This window comes from Montipora foliosa, chromosome 9, assembly GCF_036669935.1.
Source record: "Montipora foliosa isolate CH-2021 chromosome 9, ASM3666993v2, whole genome shotgun sequence".
NCBI classification, from domain to species: domain Eukaryota; kingdom Metazoa; phylum Cnidaria; class Anthozoa; order Scleractinia; family Acroporidae; genus Montipora; species Montipora foliosa.
Genome location: NC_090877.1, coordinates 36,668,038 through 36,693,116, shown reverse-complemented (window position 1 = coordinate 36,693,116; position 25,079 = coordinate 36,668,038). Strand labels below are relative to the sequence as shown.

The window sequence follows — 25,079 nt, the reverse complement described above, 5'->3', positions numbered from 1 at the left end:
TGCGGTAACTAAAGTGCACAACTATGCATTGCGTCTTAAGTATCTTAAAGATACTGCATCCTTGTGAGGAATACATACAGGGCTAAAAAAATTTTATTGAGGAAACGAAAACTGCCAACGAGATTTTGTATTGTTTCAATGTTTATGTCCTTGTAGATTCACCAATAGCAACCAATACTGTTATGTTGTCGTTCCTCTACCGTCACCTGCAGCCTTGGCTAGCTGTGGTCGCAACACATTTCCCGAGACATTGCCCTGCAATAATGCACTCAAAATTGATACAATGTTCTGGCGTTCCCGGCTTTCTGGCGCTAAGAAAGACAACGTGAAGAGTTTGAGAATTTTTAGGTTTGCTTCCAAATGTAACTTGTCGCAAGCGACCAAATAATAAGTTTTCAACAAGCCAATAGTCGAACTCTTAAGGCAAAAAATAATTCAAAGTATCCCACGATGGCAAATCATGCATAATGTTCTAATTAAAATAACCACAAAAGCCGGTGGTCATAAAGAAGCTAAACAAAAGTGGTACGAGATTCTCTGGTGTTTTTTTTTTTTCTAGAATTTTCTCAGCTTTATCGTTATCTTTTATTTCGTCTAATTCATACTTCACGATACCTCAGCTTATTAACTTTTGCTTTCTCACTAAAGTCAATTGGTTGTAATGTCTTCCTAGCAAATTCTTCTAGATAATGAGAAAATGTCGCAAAATAATGAAACGATAGGTATCGTCCTTGAGCATTCAAATAAAATCTGAATTGTCTGTGGGATTTTATAGTGAATTTTGAATTTATCCTTTGATTTTTATTTTTGTTTTATTTTTTTATTCTTGTGGGGAAAGGACGAGTATTCTGCGGGTTAAAATCTGAATCAATATTAATACATTTGTGGATTATATGTTGAGATGCACAGATGCTGTCTATTGCGCAGTCGTTCCAAAGTTTCCTTTTCCTTGGTTACTTGAATGTTTCGGGAGTCAATTATGTCAGAGGGTTAAGATTACGTCGCACTTTTTTCCGTGTTGGTATTTTCATACGCGACGATTTGTTGCAACACGATTGAATTGATGTGTGAACCATGTTAATTATTCAAAAAGTAGATTACCACAGATTATCCACTAGAATCGTCATCGCGGAAAAAAAAGTTACTAAATTGAGGAGTAGCAAAAGAACGTGAAAGAAAAAAATATTAACCATAACAGATGAAAGCTTGAAAAGTTGCTTATTTTATTGTATGTTGCCTTTAAAATATTCAATGAAGTTTGGTCCTACCACAGTCTGGCTTTTCATGTACACGGAGCAAAAAAAAAAAAAAAAATAGCGCAGCGAGAATTGGGAGCGCCTCATTTACAGCCTTTTCAAAAAGCCACTTTTTTGTTAATTTGGTACCTAAACTACTGAGAAATACTCAGAAGTTGAAATATAAACGGTCGGCAGCTCGCCCAAAGCAACGGCTTGCCCACAATAGTGGTCTTTATACATGGAGCATGAAGCACAAATAATATTTAATATAAGCACTCCACCTTCTAGCCACCTCCACTTAGGTGAATAGTTGTTAACTATTTTAAATAGAAATGCGGCGATAACGAAAGGTATTTTGTGGATCTTTTGACAGAATTTTTAGAATTTCCTACTTCATTATTTTGACTTCTTCATTATTCTGAACTAAAAATGAAATATTAATTCAAGTCTATTCATGCATTTCTAAATTATAATTTCAAAATTTTACTGACGTACACTGACATTTTTTGATGAAAAATAAAATGGGTACTACTTTTTGGCACACCTGTCTTTTACTCCAAGACGAAAAGCATCAATAATTAGTTTCGTGACTTTACGGATATTTTTGGTAAAAATTACGATAGAAAGCGACGGAATTCGATCATAGTTTCACTTCGGCACAGTTAAGATATCATCTGAACATTGCTGCTCTAGCAATCCAACCAAGGTTTCTTGGAGAAGCGAGAGAGATAACTGAAGAAATGACTGTTAGACAAGCAAAAGTCAGATGTGCCCTTTAACACGAAAATCTGTCTAGGTATTGGACCCTTGTTGACACGAGCAATGTCAACCACAGCATATGAAACAATCTTAAGATTTGTTTATGATCCGTTATTCAGTATTTAAGTTCACAGGTATGGTACCCAATATCTTTTTAGACGACAACAATTGTTTTCAAATAATTCTCTAGCCTGAAAAATGTCGAAACAGAAATAAAGAGGCACCATATTTCCTCGTCCACATTAATTGCGTTCTTTGTGTGGGAAAAAGGCCTAAAGATATATGTATTCTCATTAAGTATAAGCTTTTTCACTTTACTCTCTTAATTGTTAACCTTAAAGTACGTTAATCCGTAGAATAAAACAAGCAAACCTTCTCATTTATCTTGGCTGTATGTGAAATCATGAAGACAATCAGTCGATTTACGCAACTGAATCAGGCAGCGAACTTGCACAAACACAATCGACTGAAATAAGAAATTAATGTATGATAATTTTACATTCCTCAATGACAACTCACACGTGAAATATGTTCTTGCGTCATGGAAATTTAGCGATCTCTCGGAAACAACCATGTTTATTCCTCGTACGATTTGTTAAAAAACCTCTCTTACTGATATTTCGAAGTGGCAACTTTATTGAACAATTATGGGCATCACAAAGGCTCAGGCAAATGACTGCAACATTTGCTTCGATATCCGTTCGATTTTGTTGAACGATATTGTTATTGACTGCTGGCGTGGACAAACGCTTTCAACATCGCTCTTCAAAGTCGTTGGCCAGCCTGGGCTTTAACCCTGTTTCCCTGATCTTCCATGTGTTCTATTTATGCTTGTGTCAAGCATACAGGGGCACCCAACGTCAATTTTCGAAAATATCTGTTCGGAAGACAATTTGAGATCTAGAATTTTCGGTACATTTGTTGTAAAATCTCTTGCTTGCCTGCCTCTCCTAGGATTTTCGAACATCTGAAAAATGGTGTAAGCAGCCATTTTTTATGGATTTTTACCCTAAAAAGGTCACCTAGAATTTTTCGGGAGCCTTTTTTTTGGCTGAAATTTTCGAAAAGGTAACTTTTGATCCCTATAATTTTAGGATCACTAGACTTTCATATAGGAAATCCGAACCGATGAAAAAATTTTAGGGGATAAAAATATGCCCTATATCTACCGTTCAAATACTAAAATACGTTTAACGATGCTATGTCTAAGTGGTTTTGAACTATATTCTCGTTGGGTGCCCCTGAGCATAAAGTCGTCAGTAAAAGACTTAATGAAAGACGCCACACTTATGACAAAAGGTAGCGAAATTTAAAATTTGAAACAAATTTCACTTCAATCCAAATCATTGTAAACCCTTATTCCTCCTGAGTTGATCATCTTTTATAAACATGTACTCCCTGTCCTTCTTTCACGAAGTCTCAATCTTGACTGTTATTAATTACTCATTTGTTTGTTTGTTTATTTATTTATCACCAAAAGCCTAAAATACTTTTCTATGAAAATGAGTCATCATTTATAAATATTTGTTTATCCAACTGAGTGCACGAGGAATAAGAGGACGTACTGGTGCAGAGAAATCAAACGATGGCTAAAATTGATTGCCGACCCACTAATAATAATAATAATAATAACAATCACAATCAATAACAATAACAATAACAATAACAATAATAATAATAATAATAATAATAATAATAATAATAATAAATGCTCTCGGAGTAAATGCCTTTGTGTAGTACATATGCCAGATGACTTAAGTTAAGTTGAATTGCAATTAGTAACTTATTGCTATATTCATTAATTCCGTGAAACGGTGGCTTAAAAGCAACTAACAAGGCCAGCTGAAGTTACAAGCGGCTGAGGGAAGAAAGCACTAAATCCACCCTCAAGCTCAAATCCATCTTGCGTACATCAATTCGATTGTGGCCACCGTTGCTTGTCTACTTTGGTTTTTAGCGGAAAACTATAAAGTATTGTCTTAGTTACCAGTTGGTTCTATTCTATTCAAAAAGGGGATTAAAGAACCAGATTACCAAACTACGACCTCAAGAAAAACATTGACTTTTTTAATAAACAGGAGACCGGTTATGTGGGTTCCAGCATTGGTCTATTATACTTGTTGAAGAGCTTATTTAAGTTATATAGATTTCAACATTCTGTAGAAGGAACTGAGCAACGTAAGGCAAAGGTGTGAGTTTAACTTAGACGTAACTTGGCGATGGCTAAAAAGATATATCACAGGGGTGTGTCCTAAAACGGTTCAGCTGGGCTAGTTCTGAGTTAAGCAGCAAGATTATTGAATGAATCAACCACCGTATAGACGGATCAGAACGAGAGCTTTCAACAAGGGCAAACACTCGTAGCATCAAATGGATAAAGGGGTTTAGTTTCTTAAGAAACTGCAGTGCGGCGTTTAAGGGGGAGACAAATGCAGAAGTGGGTTTATCAACTGGGTTGATATGGTAAATTGACCGCCGTAAAGAAATTCGAATTCGCTTTTATTACAAATTATTTTTCTCGACCGACGAAGCTCCTCTGATCGTAATTCCGATCCGAAATTTTACAAGTCTTGATTATTTGTGAAACGTATGGTAGCTATTTGCTGTAAACGTTCTCTTCTTTTCATGCAGCCTTGCATGACGTTAGGTTAATTTGATCGTATTTATGATGTTCGCTGACGTGAAAAGGTATTTAATTAGGAGTCTTTGATTTGTATATCATGATTGCAATTGTTTAGGAATGGAAGGTATTTCGTAAATCAAAACTTGAGTCTCCAGACTTCTCGAAATCAAACCTTTAACACAGGTATGAATCCTACGGCCTGTCACAGTTAATAACTCTGAGGGGGCCAGTTACTCGAATCATTTTTTTTTACAATTTGGAGAACTGCTCATCAAAGAGGCCGTTTGTCCTGAGGCAAACACCTTGTTCTAGAAACATCTGCAGTCCTGAATGAAATTTCACATGCTTAAAGTGTATCAAGAAACCGTGGTAACATAAATATTCGATATTTACTGCACGTAATCTTTAATGCAAGAACTAAACTGGATGAAGTCATTGTAAACAGAACATTGGTACAATCACAAGAAGAATCCTTCAAAAGCTCAATGGGAATCGAACTTGCGACTTTTCCCACGTCTTTAGGAAGTCGTTTGGTATCAATAACTTACAAAAAAAAGCTACGGCAGGCAATGCATCTGCATTAGACCACAGTTCTGTTCTCAGTTAAGGACTTTGAATTAAAGCGAGGCTGGAGTTAACTTGTTTTGGTACAAACCTCACGGCTTTTCATATGTAAATAGATTAGCATGATTTAGATAAGAAAAGCAACGAGGTTTGTATCGAAGCTAGTTATGACTAGAATGGATACTCCAAAATAAGGTGAGACACTTCGTGACACATATACAGTTTCAACATTTGGTGACGTTACGTGGTAATACCTGACAACCTCAGTGTTAACCCGCTGTGGCAGATAAAAAACACTCTGTTTAGGCAGAAGAAAACTGCTGGGATAAGCACTGATCTCTAATGATTAGGTCTAAGCGCCGACTCGAAATGGTTAGCTTTCATAAATTGTCCTGGTGGTACATCGTTTGGTACCTTATATGCACGAAACTAAGTGTCTCACTTTATTTTGGAGTATCCATTCTAGCCACAACGATCAAAGCTAGATCAACTCCAGCCACGCTTTTATTCACAGGCCTGCAGCTGGTAACTGAGCAAACAACTGTGAAATGGTCTGTTAGTGAGTATGAATAGGCCTTATTCGCGCAGCGGCCATGTTGGCCATACACAATAGATTTCGTACCCCAAGTTAAAAATGTTTGGGAACAAGCAAAACAAAAGTCTTCAATCCTTCGGGACTCAACATCGCTGCTGTGTGAATAAGGCCCATTCATACTTAATAACTAATCCACATTGATATGTGGATTACTAATAGGCCATTTCCGAGTTCATGTCTGCCTCCTCTTCAAAGCGAGTCTAAGTGCGAAGTTTTTGTGATGCTAATTAGTTCTACTTTCCATATGAATGAAAACTAATTTTCATAAGAAAAACTTCGCACTTAGACTCGCTTTGAAGAGGAGGCAGACATGAACTCGGAAATGGCCTATTGTAAACTTATTAATAAACGAAAAGGAAAATAAGTCGCAATTCGTAAATCATATAAATTTATTATAAAGCGACCAAAAAAATCTTAATTTCTTTTACAAGAAAACAAAGGCATGCTTCTTTTGAAGATTTATGCATATAAATATTTCTTTTATGTTTATCTACGACGAAATGTCCTCTTTCCTTTCAAATTTCATTTCAAGGCCCACATTCGCACAAAAGTCATTTTTGTTTTCAAATGACGGCTTGTCCAAAAGCGTGATCTGATTGGCTGATTGCACTCAGGCGAATCACGCGGGGAACAACATGTGAACTATTTGGGTAATTTCGTGTTACACGAAATTCGGTCACGGTTCGCAATGACTTTTGGGCGAATGTGGGCCTTTAAAAAGAAACATTTTCGTATTCGAACACTTGCTTATAGGCAGAAAATAATACACACTCGACATTTACATCACCCCTTGGAATAAATAATTTTAAGACCTATGACTTTTCCTAAGGGCGATAGAAAATTATTGAATTTGGGATGGAATGGTCAGAAATACAGGCAATTGAAACTTCTGGTGTCGTAATATACGCGTTGCAAAAACCAATGAAAACAGATGCCTTTTCCTGACACAGTCCAAGAGCTCTACTTTCCATTATTAATACCATTATTAATTATTACGATTATTAATACCCTTTGACTCCCAGGAATGATCGGTACGTAAATCCTTCTCACAATTTCAATGAAAGAGAGGTTTGATCTTGGTATAACACCAGATTCTCATAATAATCCGAAAAATAAATTCATGGAACTAGTTAGGAGAATGAACGTTTCGATCGTGGGAATAAAAAGGGTTAAATTAAGAAACATTACACTTTGAGTGTAACTGCAATTGCAATGAATTAGCTTAACGTTCTCCTAACTACAAATTATTCACCACATAGTAAACATTGTGAATATTGTAAAGATAAACGCACCTCGTGGTCGTCATGGAAACGAAGTGATCGAGTGAACCTTTCCACCTGTACCTCAACAACACCAATGACGCAACGGACCTAAATTGAAGCAATAAACCTTTTGCCAACATGGCAGCAGTTAAAAGCCTTTTTTTTCTTGCACTGAAATTACTTAGTTCTCCCTTCCTAGTTCTTCCTATTCTCTTGCCTTCATACTCTTTGGCTTTGGAAAGTGAGGTAGAGTGTTCCAAATCAAACGAATCAATGTTAAATATAGTCTAAAAATTTCTATTCAATATTTCTAGGCTCGGAAAAAGGTGTCCTATTCATTCAATTTTTCTAAAATTATTTTTCAGTCGTATGTGACAAGAAACCCTTTTGACCATTCGTTATTAATGATATCAAAATGTAAGATATCAGATAACTGTGTTGAAGAAACTTGGTAGGCGTACTGCTAATGCTTCTAAAATTAGTTACTACGTCATATGTAGGCTTCGTTTATCCAGTCGCTTTCGTGCCACAAATATGTCTGAAAAAAAAAAGATCACGAGAGATCAGAGAATAACTGAAACAAATGGTATTCAGTCTGAGAAAAAGGATCCTTAACAACATCTCATCCATACTGCTGCTGCTGCCGAAGGGATTACTCCGCCATTTCTCATATTTGCATGATGCCGACATTCGTGGTTAGATCCCCGATCGGACCAAGTCTTAAAATAACTGAGGAGAAAGTGCTACATTGTAATTACATCTGCACTGATTTTCAATTCTATTTGAGACAGAATTAGAGCTTTGCTCTGCTATGTCCAACCCTTGGTTTATTTGTTAAAACAATTAGTTGGCTAACACTCACAAGTCACCTGAAACTCTAAGTCATGAATATTCCCTCACTGTAACCTCGTTTTCTCTTTGCAAAAATGGTCGATTCAGTGCAAACACGAATTTCTTACCGGGGTACTGCCATTGCCATTTGCTCGTAGGACTGCCCGATTGCCCACTGTGCCTGAGTAATCATCAAAAGAAATAACTCCAAAGCCCTTACTTCTTTCGCGATGGTATTTACACTGTAGCAAAGAAAAGATAAAGGACTTTGAAATTTTACTTTGTTGAACAACGTACGATGCTGGTTACAATACGTATACTTATAAACATTGTCTAGTAGCTTTGAAAAGTGTGTCTGTCTTAAGTACAAATTCTGTTGCGCAAAAATAAGTAAAAAATCAAACTGTGTTGAGTAACGTACGAGTTAAAATGGGGGTATTTGTGTTGAAGAAATAAGGCTTCGAGAAAGCACAAAGATGTGGGTCACTGCTGAGTCACGTCCCAGTTAAACGTTGCAACATTGTGTATGCTTGCAAAAGTAATCTAAATCAGAAAGTCGGCACGGGTGGACAAGGTCCTTCCAAAGATCAGCGACAATCTAAAACCAATGGTTTGATATTTGACCTTTAGCAGCATATTTTAGAAAAACTGAATAAACTGTTGGAGTGAGGCCTAGTGAGCTGCTTTTGAAAGTTATAATCCAAGCTTTCGCCGATCTACTGCATCATCAGGGATCATCATTATCATTCCCTGATGATGCCGTAGATCGGCGAAATCTTGGGTTAAAAGTTTCAAAAACAGCTCAAGGCCTCACTCAAATAGTTTATTAATCTTTTTCTAAAAACCAATGGTATGTAACCTTTTACTTACCGCTAAAAACACAACTACCAAGAGAAGAAGGAAAATGATTATTGCAGCTAAAATCACCAAAAGAATCCAAGGCGCGAGTGCTTCCGGTGCAGATGTTGCAGGGGCTAAACAGAGGGCGAGGAATGAAAGAGAAAAAAGTGAATGAAACCACACTTTACATCAATCAGTTGTGGGAGTAAGGCTTAAAAACAAAAAGGAACAGTGACCAAAATAGCCGCAAGACTAAAATTCTTGTTTGAGAACAGGAGGAAGATGGGGTACACTCCAGCAACCCATTCCCGAGATTCCCTAGAACTATTCGGACACTAATAAGAAAAGTAAAGTCTCTGTTTACGAGCCAGAAGGCCCATCAGGCCGGCACTTATCTCCGGTTTCATTAGCATGAAACGACTAGGAGAATTTCTACTCCCCCCTGGATGGGATGCTAGTCCATCGCAGGGTTACCCCCAGCATTTCGCCGGTACCCATTTATACACCTGCGTGGAGAGAGGCATCGTGAGAGTAAAATGTCTTGCCCAAGAACACAACACAATGTCCTCAGCCAGGACCCGAACCCGGACCACTCGATCCGGAGTCGAGCACTCTAAGCATGAGGCCACTGCACCCCACTTCGGACACTTACAGAGATTTGTAAAACCTCTCAGTCATTTTAACAAGCTGGGGCCAGTTGCTCGAAGCCTGGTTTTAGCTTTAGGGTGTTACAAGATCCGCATTCACGCATGCGTCACCTGCTCATTCGATTCCGCGCGCGACTGAGTGGAGCTACAGGCCAACACAAACAGATTTAAGTGTTTGTGCGAAATTTTCGTGGTTTTCGTGAATAGGAGATTTATGTTTATATTCCATCTATACAAGAATTTTAAGAAAGTTGACAGAAATCAGCGGTATTTTATTTATTCCCGGCAGCTTTAGAATTGTGTGTGTGGCTTACGCACGCGAGCTGAGCTGAAAGCCCTTTCGGGCCTCCTTAAGTTAGCTTGACTTGGAATCATCAACGGTTCCAATTATCATCGCGCGTTAGAGAAACTCAAATTCGGATATTTGCAGATGTCAATCCTTGCGAGTCATGCAGTCCTCATGCAATTTACCGAGGACCTTTTTTCAGAATCTTAAGGTTTGCTTGCAATATTTCCCTCCTCTAAACCCATGTCCCCATTTTTGGCCCTTCAAAACAAGAACAAAATCTGGCAATCATTAATCTTACCAGGTGTTACGTAGACAGCCGTGGAAGTTGTTGTTGTTGTTGTTGCATTAGTCGACAAAATGACCGAAGAGTTTTCCACAGCGGATATCTTGCCTAGTGTGATAAATTGAAGCTCCTTCGTGCTATTAGCCTCTATAAACTTGTCAGCGATGGTAGCATTTGTCGTATTCGTTGATGATTCGAAGATCATATCAAAGTCCAATCCAACGCTGCCTTCGAAAAATCTATTGATTCTAATGTCTACGCAACCGAAGAAAGCTCTCCTGCAGAATGGTATAAGGATAAACCTTAGCTCTATGATCAATGCACGTGATCTTGGAGATGCCAAGTTGTTGTAGGAATTGTCGAACCGCCTCTCTCTTATTGTTATCGTCAACACAAACACTCTTCGCGGTTTTCCTAAGAAAGAAAACGATCAAACATTTGTCAATAAACAAAAAACATGACATGAATGAAGAAAGAAAAAGGTTAAAACAAATCTTAATCTTAATTTGACATCTGATTTGTTCGTTCAACTCAGAAATAAAAGTGATACTCGTCGCATATTCCATAGAGTCGCTGGGGCCAACTTGGCAACCGAAATTGAACCTCACAAGGGAACATACACATGCACGATTAGGGGAAAGGAGGTATCAGTTATAAATTAAGCGATGGGACATGGGAACTGCTATACTCGTAAACGTGGGAACATTGATTTTCGATCATTTTGTAGCTTATGGGGAATTTTCTATTGTTGTTTAAGAGGTATAAAATAACCACTTCCAGCCATTTTGAACGTCCGGATTCCACGGTCTGGCGCGGGGACTATTCCTAACATACATGTGACAAGCTTTGAACGTGTGGCAAAATCTCTGAAAATATTTAAACATGAAAACCTGAAATATAGGAGTGCATACTTTTGGGGTTTAAACGTAGATAATTTCTGGGAACAGGGGAGATGGTCAAAAGCAGATTTCAGGGAACATCTTGGGGATCAAGCCAACCCATCCGTTTGCATGGTCAAATTGTTAGGAGCACCGCGAAATGAGCGTTTTTCTTTATGCAATCGTTTAATTTGATTCCTTTCGGTCCAAATATGGGGCTCTAGCCAATCCTAAACAATCACACCACCGTGTGTTCAAAACACTTATCTCTCTGGTTTTGCCTATCATCTTGTTCAGTCATACACTCATTCCTTGTAAACGGAATCAACAACTCCGAAGCTTTGAAAAAAAATTCATCAGAGAGCTTTAAGCACGAGACATATTTAAGCAACGGATGGAAAACGATAGTGAACATTTCGCACGCCAGGAGAGTAGTTTCTCTCAGATTTGTAAACAAATCATCTCTAACAGAGAAAAAAATACTTAGCAATATAAATGCGGCAGTGTCACTCCCGGTTGCCGTTACATCTCAGTCTCGTGTTTAAGCTCCCTAGTGACATTCTTGTACGTCATCTTACTGTTTTCACAATTCCTTCCTGCAAAGTTTCTTCCGCAATTACATCTGTATGTTTGGGTTGATTGCACTACACAAATTCCACCATTTTGACAAGGGCTAGGTTCACATGGACCAACCCCTAAAATGAAAAAGAAAATGAGGTTCAACGACGTTAAATGGTGACTTAAGCCCTGACTGTGACGAGAGCATGCTGATTTGAGAAAGCAATAGACCATATCCGTGGTCTAATGGAGGCTAATGCGAGGGAATATATTAAAAGTATTTGCATTTGAAAAGAATTCCCCGCATTAGCCTTCATTACAAGCTAGTTCCAGTCCAATACCAAGAATACGAATAAGGTCTGCTGTGAAAATAAGTGCAACGCAAGCGCAAAAAGATCCATGTACGACACTGACACGTAATCCACAACGTCGGTCACGTGATCTCAAACCACGTGACCACTTCTGTCTGCCGTAAACAAGTGGCAGGTCCAGACTCGCATCACCTTGGATTTAATGCCTTGATGAAAAGCCTCTGGCTTCGGCATTTGACTATGTAAACCTTAATCTGAGCTTTCTTTCTTGAATTAAATTATGAATTACACGTTTAAAAAATGCTCCCTTAACCTGGTGTTTGTCCTCGTGTCCCCCTTATGTAAAAATTAGATTTAGGGCATCTTGACTTTGTTTCTAATCTTAGGCGAGACCTTAAAGGGGAACGTAGCATGGGCCTAACATATTACAAGCCTTGTGAAAAGTCGTCTAACCGCTGTACACTACACCTACCAAATACGTAATATTTAAAGATATATTAATTAAAGCCGCTGTACAAAATGCTGGCTTTTGGGTAAAATTATTCTCTTGGTACATTTCATCTCGCACATTTCAGTTTTGATTCTGCATACCATTCCTTGCCATTTTCGTTTCGCCTTCCACCAGTGGGGTCGGAGAAGGGTGTACTTTGTTCTCGGTATTAAGTGAGAGTTGAAGAGAGCAAACTAATCAGAAATGCCCATCCGACCTGAAATAGATGGGTAACCAAATGCATAGTCTAGCCCTCGCAAACACTTTTAAAGCGCCCCTAACACCAATTATTTTTTTCTATTTATTGCCAAAAAGAATGCATAATTTGGCTCAGATTAAAAGAAGAATTAAGCAAATCCATCGAATCCTCGCGAATCTGTGAAGGTTTGAAGTCATGATGTTCTGGTTCACGGCCGCGTGAAAGGTGGTGTAAAACCCAATGACGCTCGTGCGATCTGACGTTTCTTGACTTTAATTTGACATTCAGGCACAGAAATCTTTAAAAATGAGCCAAAAATGTCATCCAGTCTTGACTCTTTCTTTTACCTTGGCACGGAAGGCTTCCTTAATGCTGCCACTAAAGCGTACTGAAAGTCGAAGTCGTCAGCCTTAAAATGGACTGAACACATTGCAGAGTGCTTTGTCGGTTGCCATTTGGTTGAGATTTGGACCGTTTTGCTTTGACGAAATCAACCATTTCTTTCGCTGTTTAATCGCGTCGGGTCGAGAATCACCAAAGAAAGGTTTTTCGCCCACAAATAGGTGTTTTGAAGGACAACCTTACTGCAATTCGCAGCAACACGCCTATCGGGCATAATCTACACGAACTTTCCTTGCTCAGTGCTCTGTGCGAAAAACGCTTCCCCAGCTGGCATCACAGACCAGACTCGCACCCAGATTCCTACACAACCGGTCAAAAACCAAAGTGGCGGGTATTTTCAGAATTGAAATTTCACATTAAAGAAATAACATATAAGTATAATTTTTTCACCTTCAAGATCAGGAAAAGGAGAATTTTTTCACGGCTCACATAAAAGTTAGGAGTTAGGAGTTAGGAGTTAAGTGAATATTAAGGGGGGGGGGGGGGGTGGCACTTAAATACAGAAAGAATGGTTGCTAAGGAAGCCTTTCAGTCAACATCCCTACAAAAAAGGTTGCATGGATGGCTCTTGAAGTAGCTTATTCAATGGAAATCTGACATCACTTCAATTAAGGTGATTCCTCAGTATTGCATTGCGCATCCCTACTGCGCACGATTTTTGCGTCATTAGCGCGCGCAAATTAGCGCGTGCACGTACACAGCGAAAGAAATTTCCCTCAAGCTAAGCTCGATAGCGAAATAAATGCTCATTTTCTTTTAAACGAGCATGGTGACCTGTATTTTTTATTGCATATTGTGCCCCTTAATTTAAAAGAAAACTAAAAAAATTTATCGGAAGCAAAAAAAGATCTAGGCGAAAGCATGTTGGAACCCGTTACTCTGTGATACAAATTATGACCGCAAAAATAACGACTCTACGAACGCTTTACGTCCACGTCGTTTCAAATAGTGTTATGTTTCCACAAATTTTATATAATATTGTTCTATATGCTCGACATTTTCTACCTGTTAAGTTTTTTTCCGAGTATTACTTTTATAAACTACCTATCGAGCTACCGCAAAATGTAACGTGGACCGATGAATAATGCGCCTAAATAGCACGAGTACAAGCATAAATTGGGTAAGATTGGCCCATCATATCTCTTTTTTTCGAAACAGTGCTTGGTAGAGAACATTCAGGGAAAGTTTTAAAAAAATTCATCGGGAACTTTAATTTCTGAGGAATCACCTTAAAAGGCGCAAGCGTAACTAGTTCCAGTCCTCTTCCGTGCGTTTCAGTGAAAAACATTAAAAACTCCCAGCAAACGAAAGGAAGAGGCCGTGTTTTCATTGGATAGTTCAGTTCTCGTAAACTGTAGCAGGGAATTTTTTTTTCAGAATTGTTTTGAGAAATATATTTTTTAAAATCCATGCTACAGATTTTGTGCTAGAATGTTCTCATAGTGTTGCGTTGAAAATTTGTGAAAAACATAGTTAACTCTCTGAGTCTTTAGTCATGTTCGCTTTTGGTCACGTAATTTACCGAATATGGTTGTGAGTGGAACCAGACCAAGAAACGTTAAATAGAACACACTTGGCAAAAAAAGGTAACTGTGGAATTAAAGGGACTCGACAAATGATTATCTGAAGGGTTCCATAGCAACAGTTCGGTAGTTAAAAGCCACCCCCCTTAACCCCCACGAAATTGAATTTCCGTACTTCTTTCACAAGTAACGCCAAAAAATCCTGGGTTGCAGATACACTTGAATCCACCTTGTTGACTTGAGCAATTGCCATTCCCGGAACATGTAACACCAACGCAGAAGTCCTCTTTGAAATAGAAGAAGAAATACAATCAACACAACAATTTCTGCAAGTAAAATAGCTAACGAAAAACAAATCTTATCGCATAAACCATTGCATCGTACAAAAAAGAAAAAAAAATCATTCTTTTAATTAAACGACCAACTGTAGTTGCCACCATCTTGTAATACCCAATTTCGTTTTATTTGGCATTTAAGACTTTCAAAAGCAACTACTTCCGTGAAAAAAAAAGGATAATACTTGAAAAAAGTCGATGGATAAGTCGATTTTGTTTTTATTACTCGGAATACCTGAAAGGTATAAGAGTTATGACTTTGCTCGGTGCAGCAAAATGGACAATAGAATTACGAGGCGGTGATTTCATTGGCTAACAGAAATTCACTTGACCACCTGGAGCAATACATTTCACCTCCCTCTATAGCGAAACTACAATAACCTTTTCCAACAACAACAAAAAAACAGCCGTGGTGTCGAGTGTCGTTGGAGGGCATTTCTTCCTGCGCGAGGCTTCAAACACCCGCAATTCTTACAGAGTTCGATAAAGATCAGGATTTGTAACATGCAGTGGAGCAACCAAAGCGATATGAGCTCTGTTGGGGTTTCAGTGTGAAACGTTTAATGTCGTTCGCCGATTTAGAGACTCAAGCCCAACGTTCTGACTAAAAGCTCTTATAAATAAGATAGATAATCTAAATCTTGCATGTTGACAACATGATGAAATCGACAGTACAGAACTCCCGGTAGCGGTATGTTGGAAATGCCCGAAATTTCTTTTTCTTTCAGCTGTTCTTTGTACGAGCAGCATCCGTGGATGTCAATGTTTTAATTGTTTCACGGCCTTCATGTTAGCTACTTTAGAGGGAGGTCATCGCATAATTCACAACACTGTTAATTTTGAAACTTTGCAGCTGGTCGCCGGTGTAGGTGGTGAGAGGAGGGCTAAATTTTATTCAGCCACAATAATTACGCTACGCTAGAGTGATTTCCACTCTCCCTTGGCCCACTGGTTTCACTTTGTGTGTCACCCCAGCATTGCGTTGATTCACGTTATTTCCGATCCTACAACCTGTACCTAATCAAACTACTTCTTTTGCTTGGTGACTGTAAACACTAAGCGACGTTCACCAATATCTTATCCGTTGTCATGAGCCCTCCAGACTTTAGTCTATCCAATCCTTGCAGTTTGTTTCTAACTCTTGCAAAACGTATCACCCTACTTCTGTGCAACATGGTATTCCGAGTAAACGCTTTAAACAGCGTCTTGTTACTCGAGGATCGCTTTTAACAGTGCTATATTTTCGGCATGTTCATGGCAATCTTAACTGAAATGTCAGATATTTCCGTCCAGAATGCTGGGTAACTTTCATACGAACCTACTCCTAATCACTATATTCTACAACCAAACAACCAGAAATCGGGCAAAAGCAAACTCTTCTTAGAAAATGCTCCACCCTTTCGATTCTTGTTTAAATCTGAGATGTTATCTCCATTAAAATACTACAACTTCTAATAACGTTGTTCACGCTGACATAACAACTTTGCAAAAAATAATAACCAGAACAAAAAGAAAACGTCACCTGGCAAAGGTAGCAACACACTTGAAGTTAGGAATGAAGTGCTCAATACGGTAGAAACGGAAATGACCCCAGATGTACTATTCCCAATAAATGTTGACACAATTTCCGAAGATATTGCAAAAACAGATGGCGTGACACTAGTCAATAAGGAAATACTTGTTGAAGGACTTGCCAGGGTAGACACCGTGATGCTTGCTGATAAAGTTGACGACCTTGATACCGAAACACTATCTGAAATGCTTGCAGAGGTCGATGCTGACACACTACTCGATGAGCTCACTAAACTTGAAATCGACAAACTACTTGACAAGCTTCCTGATGTTGAAGTGGGAACACTGAAAGATGGGATGACAGAGCTTGATGGTGAAATACTGGTTAACAACCTGACTGAGGCTGACCCTAATGAACTGGATAACAAGCTGAACGAAGTCAAAAATGACGCACTTGGTAAAATGCTGAGAGGAATCGATGACGAAATGCTTATTGAGAAGCTTCCCACAGGGGAGAGCGTAGTGTTTACTGATAAACGCGTCGATCTTGACGATAAAAAACTATTTGAAATGCTTGCAGAGGTCGATGCAGACACACTGCTCGACGAACTCACTGAACTTAAAAGCAATATACTACTTAACAAGCTCCCTGTTGTTAAAGTAGAAACACTGACAGATGGACTAAAAGAGCTTGATGGCAACATGCTGGTTGACGAGCTGACTGAGGCTGACAGTGATGAACTGGATAACAAGCTAAACGGAGTGGAAAATGACACACTTGGTGAAATGCTGACCAAAGTCGTCGAAGACAAAATGCTTGTTAAAGGGCTTGCCTGAGTGAATACGAAGATGCTTTCTGATAAACTTGACGACCTTGATAATGAAACATTATTTGAAATGCTTGTAGAGGTCGATGCTGACACTCTGCTCAATGAGCTCACTAAACTTGAAACCGATACACTACTTGACAAGCTTGGTGATGTTGAACTAGAAACACTGGCAGACCGACTCACAGAGCTTGATAATGAAAGGCTTGATGACGACCTGACTGAGGCTGACAGTGATGAACTGGATGACAAGCTGAACGAAGTGGAAAATGACACACTTGGTGAAATGCTGACCGAAGGCAACGAAGAAATCCTTGTTGAAGGGCTTTCCACAGTGGATACGATGATGCTTTCTGATAAACGGGACGACCTTGATACTGAAACACTATTTAAAATGCTTGAAGAGGTCGATGCTGACACACTGCTCGATGAGCTCACTAAACTTGAAACCGATACACTACTTGACAAGCTTGGTGATGTTGAACTAGAAACACTGGCAGACCGACTCACAAAGTTTGATAGTGAGAGGCTTGTTGACGAGCTGACTGAGGCTGACAGTGATGAACTGGATGACAAGCTGAACGAAGTGGAAAATGACACACTTGGTGAAATGCTGACAGAAGTTGACGACGAAATGCTTGTTGAAGGGCTTGCCAGAGTGGATACGCTGATGCTTTGTGATAACCTTGACGACCTTGATATTGAAACACTATTTGAAATGCTTGCAGAGGTCGATGCTGACACACTGCTCGATGAGCTCACTAAACTTGAAACCGATACACTACTTGACAAGCTTGGTGATGTTGAACTAGAAACACTGGCAGACCGACTCACAGAGTTTGATAGTGAGAGGCTTGTTGACGAGCTGACTGAGGCTGACAGTGATGAACTGGATGACAAGCTGAACGAAGTGGAAAATGACACACTTGGTGAAATGCTGACAGAAGTCGACGACGAAATGCTTGTTGAAGGGATTGCCAGAGTGGATACGCTGATGCTTTCTGATAAAGTTGACGACCTTGATACTGAAACACTATTTGAAATGCTTGCAGAGGTCGATGCTGACACACTGCTCGATGAGCTCACTAAACTTGAAACCGACACACTACTTGACAAGCTTGGTGATGTTGAACTAGAAACACTGGCAGACTGACTCACAGAGCTTGATAGTGCGAGGCTTGTTGACGAGCTGACTGAGGCTGACAGTGACGAACTGGATGACAAGCTAAACGAAGTGGAAAATGACACAGTTGGTGAAATGCTGACAGAATTCGACGACGAAATGCTTGTTGAAGGGCTTGCCAGAGTGGATACGCTGATGCTTTGTGATAAACTTGAGGACCTTGATACTGAAACACTATTTAAAATGCTTGCAGAGGTCGATGCTGACACACTGCTCGATGAGCTCACTAAACTTGAAACCGATACACTACTTGACAAGCTTGGTGATGTTGAACTAGAAACACTGGCAGACTGACTCACAGAGCTTGATAGTGCGAGGCTTGTTGACGAGCTGACTGAGGCTGACAGTGACGAACTGGATGACAAGCTAAACGAAGTGGAAAATGACACAGTTGGTGAAATGCTGACAGAATTCGACGACGAAATGCTTGTTGAAGGGCTTGCCAGAGTGGATACGCTGATGCTTTGTGATAAACTTGAGGACCTTGATACTGAAACACTATTTAAAATGCTTGCAGAGGTCGATGCTGACACACTGCTCGATGAGCTCACTAAACTTGAAACCGATACACTACTTGACAAGCTTGGTGATGTTGAACTAGAAACACTGGCAGACTGACTCACAGAGCTTGATAGTGAGAGGCTTGTTGACGAGCTGACTGAGGCTGACAGTGATGAACTGGATGACAAGCTGAACGAAGTGGAAAATGACACACTTGGTGAAATGCTGACAGAAGTTGACAACGAAATGCTTGTTGAAGGGCTTGCCAGAGTGGATACGCTGATGCTTTGTAATAAACTTGACGACCTTGATAATGAAACACTATTTGAAATGCTTGCAGAGGTCGATGCTGACACACTGCTCGATGAGCTCACTAAACTTGAAACCGATACACTACTTGACAAGCTTGGTGATGTTGAACTAGAAACACTGGCAGACCGACTCAGAGAGCTTGATAGTGAGAGGCTTGTTGACGAGCTGACTGAGGCTGACAGCGATGAACTGGATGACAAGCTGAAGGAAGTGGAAAATGACACACTTGGTGAAATGCTGACAGAAGTCGACGACGAAATGCTTGTTGAAGGGCTTGCCAGAGTGGATACGCTGATGCTTTGTGATAAACTTGACGACCTTGATACTGAAACACTATTTGAAATGCTTGCAGAGGTCGATGCTGACACACTGCTCGATGAGCTCACTAAACTTGAAACCGATACACTACTTGACAAGCTTGGTGATGTTGAACTAGAAACACTGACAGGCTGACGCACAGAGCTTGATAGTGAGAGGCTTGTTGACGAGCTGACTGAGGCTGACAGTGATGAACTGGATGACAAGCTGAACGAAGTGGAAAATGACACACTTGGTGAAATGCTGACAGAAGTCGACGACGAAATGCTTGTTGAAGGGCTTGCCAGAGTGGATACGCTGATGCTTTGTGATAAACTTGACGACCTTGATACTGAAACACTATTTGAAATGCTTGCAGAGGTCGATGCTGACACACTGCTCGATGAGCTCACTAAACTTGAAACCGATACACTACTTGACAAGCTTGGTGATGTTGAACTAGAAACACTGGCAGACTGACTCACAGAGCTTGATAGTGAGAGGCTTGTTGACGAGCTGACTGAGGCTGACAGTGATGAACTGGATGACAAGCTGAACGAAGTGGAAAATGACACACTTGGTGAAATGCTGACAGAAGTTGACAACGAAATGCTTGTTGAAGGGCTTGCCAGAGTGGATACGCTGATGCTTTGTAATAAACTTGACGACCTTGATAATGAAACACTATTTGAAATGCTTGCAGAGGTCGATGCTGACACACTGCTCGATGAGCTCACTAAACTTGAAACCGATACACTACTTGACAAGCTTGGTGATGTTGAACTAGAAACACTGGCAGACCGACTCAGAGAGCTTGATAGTGAGAGGCTTGTTGACGAGCTGACTGAGGCTGACAGCGATGAACTGGATGACAAGCTGAACGAAGTGGAAAATGACACACTTGGTGAAATGCTGACAGAAGTCGACGACGAAATGCTTGTTGAAGGGCTTGCCAGAGTGGATACGCTGATGCTTTGTGATAAACTTGACGACCTTGATACTGAAACACTATTTGAAATGCTTGCAGAGGTCGATGCTGACACACTGCTCGATGAGCTCACTAAACTTGAAACCGATACACTACTTGACAAGCTTGGTGATGTTGAACTAGAAACACTGACAGGCTGACTCACAGAGCTTGATAGTGAGAGGCTTGTTGACGAGCTGACTGAGGCTGACAGTGATGAACTGGATGACAAGCTGAACGAAGTGGAAAATGACACACTTGGTGAAATGCTGACAGAAGTCGACGACGAAATGCTTGTTGAAGGGCTTGCCAGAGTGGATACCCTGGTGCTTTGTGATAAACTTGACGACCTTGATACTGAAACACTATTTGAAATGCTTGCAGAGGTCGATGCTGACACACTGCTCGATGAGCTCACTAAACTTGAAACCGATACACTACTTGACAAGCTTGGTGATGTTGAACTAGAAACACTGGCAGACTGACTAACAGAGCTTGATAGTGAGAGGCTTGTTGACGAGCTGACTGAGGCTGACAGTGATGAACTGGATGACAAGCTGAACGAAGTGGAAAATGACACACTTGGTGAAATGCTGACAGAAGTCGACGACGAAATGCTTGTTGAAGGGCTTGCCAGAGTGGATACGCTGATGCTTTGTGATAAACTTGACGACCTTGATACTGAAACACTATTTGAAATGCTTGCAGAGGTCGATGCTGACACACTGCTCGATGAGCTCACTAAACTTGAAACCGATACACTACTTGACAAGCTTGGTGATGTTGAACTAGAAACACTGACAGGCTGACTCACAGAGCTTGATAGTGAGAGGCTTGTTGACGAGCTGACTGAGGCTGACAGTGATGAACTGGATGACAAGCTGAACGAAGTGGAAAATGACACACTTGGTGAAATGCTGACAGAAGTCGACGACGAAATGCTTGTTGAAGGGCTTGCCAGAGTGGATACGCTGATGCTTTGTGATAAACTTGACGACCTTGATACTGAAACACTATTTGAAATGCTTGCAGAGGTCGATGCTGACACACTGCTCGATGAGCTCACTAAACTTGAAACCGATACACTACTTGACAAGCTTGGTGATGTTGAACTAGAAACACTGGCAGACTGACTAACAGAGCTTGATAGTGAGAGGCTTGTTGACGAGCTGACTGAGGCTGACAGTGATGAACTGGATGACAAGCTGAACGAAGTGGAAAATGACACACTTGGTGAAATGCTGACAGAAGTCGACGACGAAATGCTTGTTGAAGGGCTTGCCAGAGTGGATACGCTGATGCTTTCTGATAAACTTGACGACCTTGATACTGAAACACTATTTGAAATGCTTGCAGAGGTCGATGCTGACACACTGCTCGATGAGCTCACTAAACTTGAAACCGATACACTACTTGACAAGCTTGGTGATGTTGAACTAGAAACACTGGCAGACCGACTCACAGAGTTTGATACTGAGAGGCTTGTTGACGAGCTGACTGAGGCTGACAGTGATGAACTGGATGACAAGCTGAAGGAAGTGGAAAATGACACACTTGGTGAAATGCTGACAGAAGTCGACGACGAAATGCTTGTTGAAGGGATTGCCAGAGTGGATACGCTGATGCTTTCTGATAAAGTTGACGACCTTGATACTGAAACACTATTTGAAATGCTTGCAGAGGTCGATGCTGACACACTGCTCGATGAGCTCACTAAACTTGAAACCGACACACTACTTGACAAGCTTGGTGATGTTGAACTAGAAACACTGGCAGACTGACTCACAGAGCTTGATAGTGCGAGGCTTGTTGACAAGCTGACTGAGGCTGACAGTGACGAACTGGATGACAAGCTGAACGAAGTGGAAAATGACACAGTTGGTGAAATGCTGACAGAATTCGACGACGAAATGCTTGTTGAAGGGCTTGCCAGAGTGGATACGCTGATGCTTTGTGATAAACTTGAGGACCTTGATACTGAAACACTATTTAAAATGCTTGCAGAGGTCGATGCTGACACACTGCTCGATGAGCTCACTAAACTTGAAACCGATACACTACTTGACAAGCTTGGTGATGTTGAACTAGAAACACTGGCAGACTGACTCACAGAGCTTGATAGTGAGAGGCTTGTTGACGAGCTGACTGAGGCTGACAGTGATGAACTGGATGACAAGCTGAACGAAGTGGAAAATGACACACTTGGTGAAATGCTGACAGAAGTTGACAACGAAATGCTTGTTGAAGGGCTTGCCAGAGTGGATACGCTGATGCTTTGTGATAAACTTGACGACCTTGATAATGAAACACTATTTGAAATGCTTGCAGAGGTCGATGCTGACACACTGCTCGATGAGCTCACTAAACTTGAAACCGATACACTACTTGACAAGCTTGGTGATGTTGAACTAGAAACACTGGCAGACCGACTCAGAGAGCTTGATAGTGAGAGGCTTGTTGACGAGCTGACTGAGGCTGACAGCGATGAACTGGATGACAAGCTGAACGAAGTGGAAAATGACACACTTGGTGAAATGCTGACAGAAGTCGACGACGAAATGGTTGTTGAAGGGCTTGCCAGAGTGGATACGCTGATGCTTTGTGATAAACTTGACGACCTTGATACGGAAACACTATTTGAAATGCTTGCAGAGGTCGATGCTGACACACTGCTCGATGAGCTCACTAAACTTGAAACCGATACACTACTTGACAAGCTTGGTGATGTTGAACTAGAAACACTGACAGGCTGACTCACAGAGCTTGATAGTGAGAGGCTTGTTGACGAGCTGACTGAGGCTGACAGTGATGAACTGGATGACAAGCTGAACGAAGTGGAAAATGACACACTTGGTGAAATGCTGACAGAAGTCGACGACGAAATGCTTGTTGAAGGGCTTGCCAGAGTGGATACGCTGATGCTTTGTGATAAACTTGACGACCTTGATACTGAAACACTATTTAAAATGCTTGCAGAGGTCGATGCTGACACACTGCTCGATGAGCTCACTAAACTTGAAACCGATACACTACTTGACAAGCTTGGTGATGTTGAACTAGAAACACTGGCAGACTGACTAACAGAGCTTGATAGTGAGAGGCTTGTTGACGAGCTGACTGAGGCTGACAGTGATGAACTGGATGACAAGCTGAACGAAGTGGAAAATGACACACTTGGTGAAATGCTGACAGAAGTCGACGACGAAATGCTTGTTGAAGGGCTTGCCAGAGTGGATACGCTGATGCTTTCTGATAAACTTGACGACCTTGATACTGAAACACTATTTGAAATGCTTGCAGAGGTCGATGCTGACACACTGTTCGATGAGCTCACTAAACTTGAAACCGATACACTACTTGACAAGCTTGGTGATGTTGGACTAGAAACACTGGCAGACCGACTCACAGAGCTTGATAGTGAGAGGCTTGTTGACGAGCTGACTGAGGCTGACAGTGATGAACTGGATGACAAGCTGAACGAAGTGGAAAATGACACACTTGGTGAAATGCTGACAGAAGTCGACGACGAAATGCTTGTTGAAGGGCTTGCCAGAGTGGATACGCTGATGCTTTGTGATAAACTTGACGACCTTGATACTGAAACACTATTTGAAATGCTTGCAGAGGTCGATGCTGACACACTGCTCGATGAGCTCACTAAACTTGAAACCGATACACTACTTGACAAGCTTGGTGATGTTGAACTAGAAACACTGGCAGACCGACTCAGAGAGCTTGATAGTGAGAGGCTTGTTGACGAGCTGACTGAGGCTGAGAGTGATGAACTGGATGACAAGCTGAACGAAGTGGAAAATGACACACTTGGTGAAATGCTGACAGAAGTCGACGACGAAATGCTTGTTGAAGGGCTTGCCAGAGTGGATACGCTGATGCTTTGTGATAAACTTGACGACCTTGATACTGAAACACTATTTGAAATGCTTGCAGAGGTCGATGCTGACACACTGCTCGATAAGCTCACTAAACTTGAAACCGTTACACTACTTGACAAGGTTGGTGATGTTGAACTAGAAACACTGGCAGACTGACTAACAGAGCTTGATAGTGAGAGGCTTGTTGACGAGCTGACTGAGGCTGACAGTGATGAACTGGATGACAAGCTGAACGAAGTGGAAAATGACACACTTGGTGAAATGCTGAGAGAAGTCGACGACGAAATGCTTGTTGAAGGGCTTGCCAGAGTGGATACGCTGATGCTTTCTGATAAACTTGACGACCTTGATACTGAAACACTATTTGAAATGCTTGCAGAGGTCGATGCTGACACACTGTTCGATGAGCTCACTAAACTTGAAACCGATACACTACTTGACAAGCTTGGTGATGTTGGACTAGAAACACTGGCAGACCGACTCACAGAGCTTGATAGTGAGAGGCTTGTTGACGAGCTGACTGAGGCTGACAGTGATGAACTGGATGACAAGCTGAACGAAGTGGAAAATGACACACTTGGTGAAATGCTGACAGAAGTCGACGACGAAATGCTTGTTGAAGGGCTTGCCAGAGTGGATACGCTGATGCTTTGTGATAAAGTTGACGACCTTGATACTGAAACACTATTTGAAATGCTTGCAGAGGTCGATGCTGACACACTGCTCGATGAGCTCACTAAACTTGAAACCGATACACTACTTGACAAGCTTGGTGATGTTGAACTAGAAACACTGGCAGACTGACTAACAGAGCTTGATAGTGAGAGGCTTGTTGACGAGCTGACTGAGGCTGACGGTGATGAACTGGATGACAAGCTGAAGGAAGTGGAAAATGACACACTTGGTGAAATGCTGACAGAAGTCGACGACGAAATGCTTGTTGAAGGGCTTGCCAGAGTG

General features: G+C 40.9%; 6 protein-coding genes across 6 annotated transcripts in view; 5 read left to right on the top strand and 1 right to left on the bottom strand.

Moving 5' to 3' along the window:
• Positions 1–19,351, bottom strand: part of LOC137971795 (serine-rich adhesin for platelets-like) — a gene marked incomplete at its 5' end in the record, with an annotated part of 40,709 nt that extends 21,358 nt beyond the window's left edge. The window contains 7 exons of the mRNA XM_068818560.1: positions 7,544–7,579; positions 8,001–8,114; positions 8,743–8,846; positions 9,947–10,345; positions 11,388–11,504; positions 14,468–14,578; positions 16,150–19,351. Of these exons, the coding sequence (XP_068674661.1) occupies positions 7,544–7,579; positions 8,001–8,114; positions 8,743–8,846; positions 9,947–10,345; positions 11,388–11,504; positions 14,468–14,578; positions 16,150–19,351 (4,083 nt within the window). The remainder of the gene's footprint in view (positions 1–7,543; positions 7,580–8,000; positions 8,115–8,742; positions 8,847–9,946; positions 10,346–11,387; positions 11,505–14,467; positions 14,579–16,149) is intronic.
• A 493-nt stretch (positions 19,352–19,844) lies between these two features.
• LOC137971794 (major royal jelly protein 5-like) lies at positions 19,845–20,387 on the top strand. The gene has a single exon (XM_068818559.1). The coding sequence runs from the start codon at positions 19,845–19,847 to the stop codon at positions 20,385–20,387; it is 543 nt and encodes a 180-aa protein (XP_068674660.1).
• Positions 20,388–20,492: 105 nt separating this feature from the next.
• On the top strand, positions 20,493–21,359 carry LOC137971793 (major royal jelly protein 5-like). The gene is made up of 2 exons (XM_068818557.1): positions 20,493–20,679; positions 21,043–21,359. The coding sequence occupies exons 1-2, from the start codon at positions 20,493–20,495 to the stop codon at positions 21,357–21,359; spliced, it is 504 nt and encodes a 167-aa protein (XP_068674658.1).
• A 105-nt stretch (positions 21,360–21,464) lies between these two features.
• LOC137971792 (major royal jelly protein 5-like) lies at positions 21,465–22,007 on the top strand. The gene has a single exon (XM_068818556.1). The coding sequence runs from the start codon at positions 21,465–21,467 to the stop codon at positions 22,005–22,007; it is 543 nt and encodes a 180-aa protein (XP_068674657.1).
• Positions 22,008–22,436: 429 nt separating this feature from the next.
• Positions 22,437–22,979, top strand: LOC137971791 (major royal jelly protein 5-like). The gene has a single exon (XM_068818555.1). The coding sequence runs from the start codon at positions 22,437–22,439 to the stop codon at positions 22,977–22,979; it is 543 nt and encodes a 180-aa protein (XP_068674656.1).
• Positions 22,980–24,380: 1,401 nt separating this feature from the next.
• On the top strand, positions 24,381–24,923 carry LOC137971789 (major royal jelly protein 5-like). Its single transcript, XM_068818554.1, has one exon. The coding sequence runs from the start codon at positions 24,381–24,383 to the stop codon at positions 24,921–24,923; it is 543 nt and encodes a 180-aa protein (XP_068674655.1).
• The last annotated feature ends 156 nt before the right edge of the window (positions 24,924–25,079 follow it).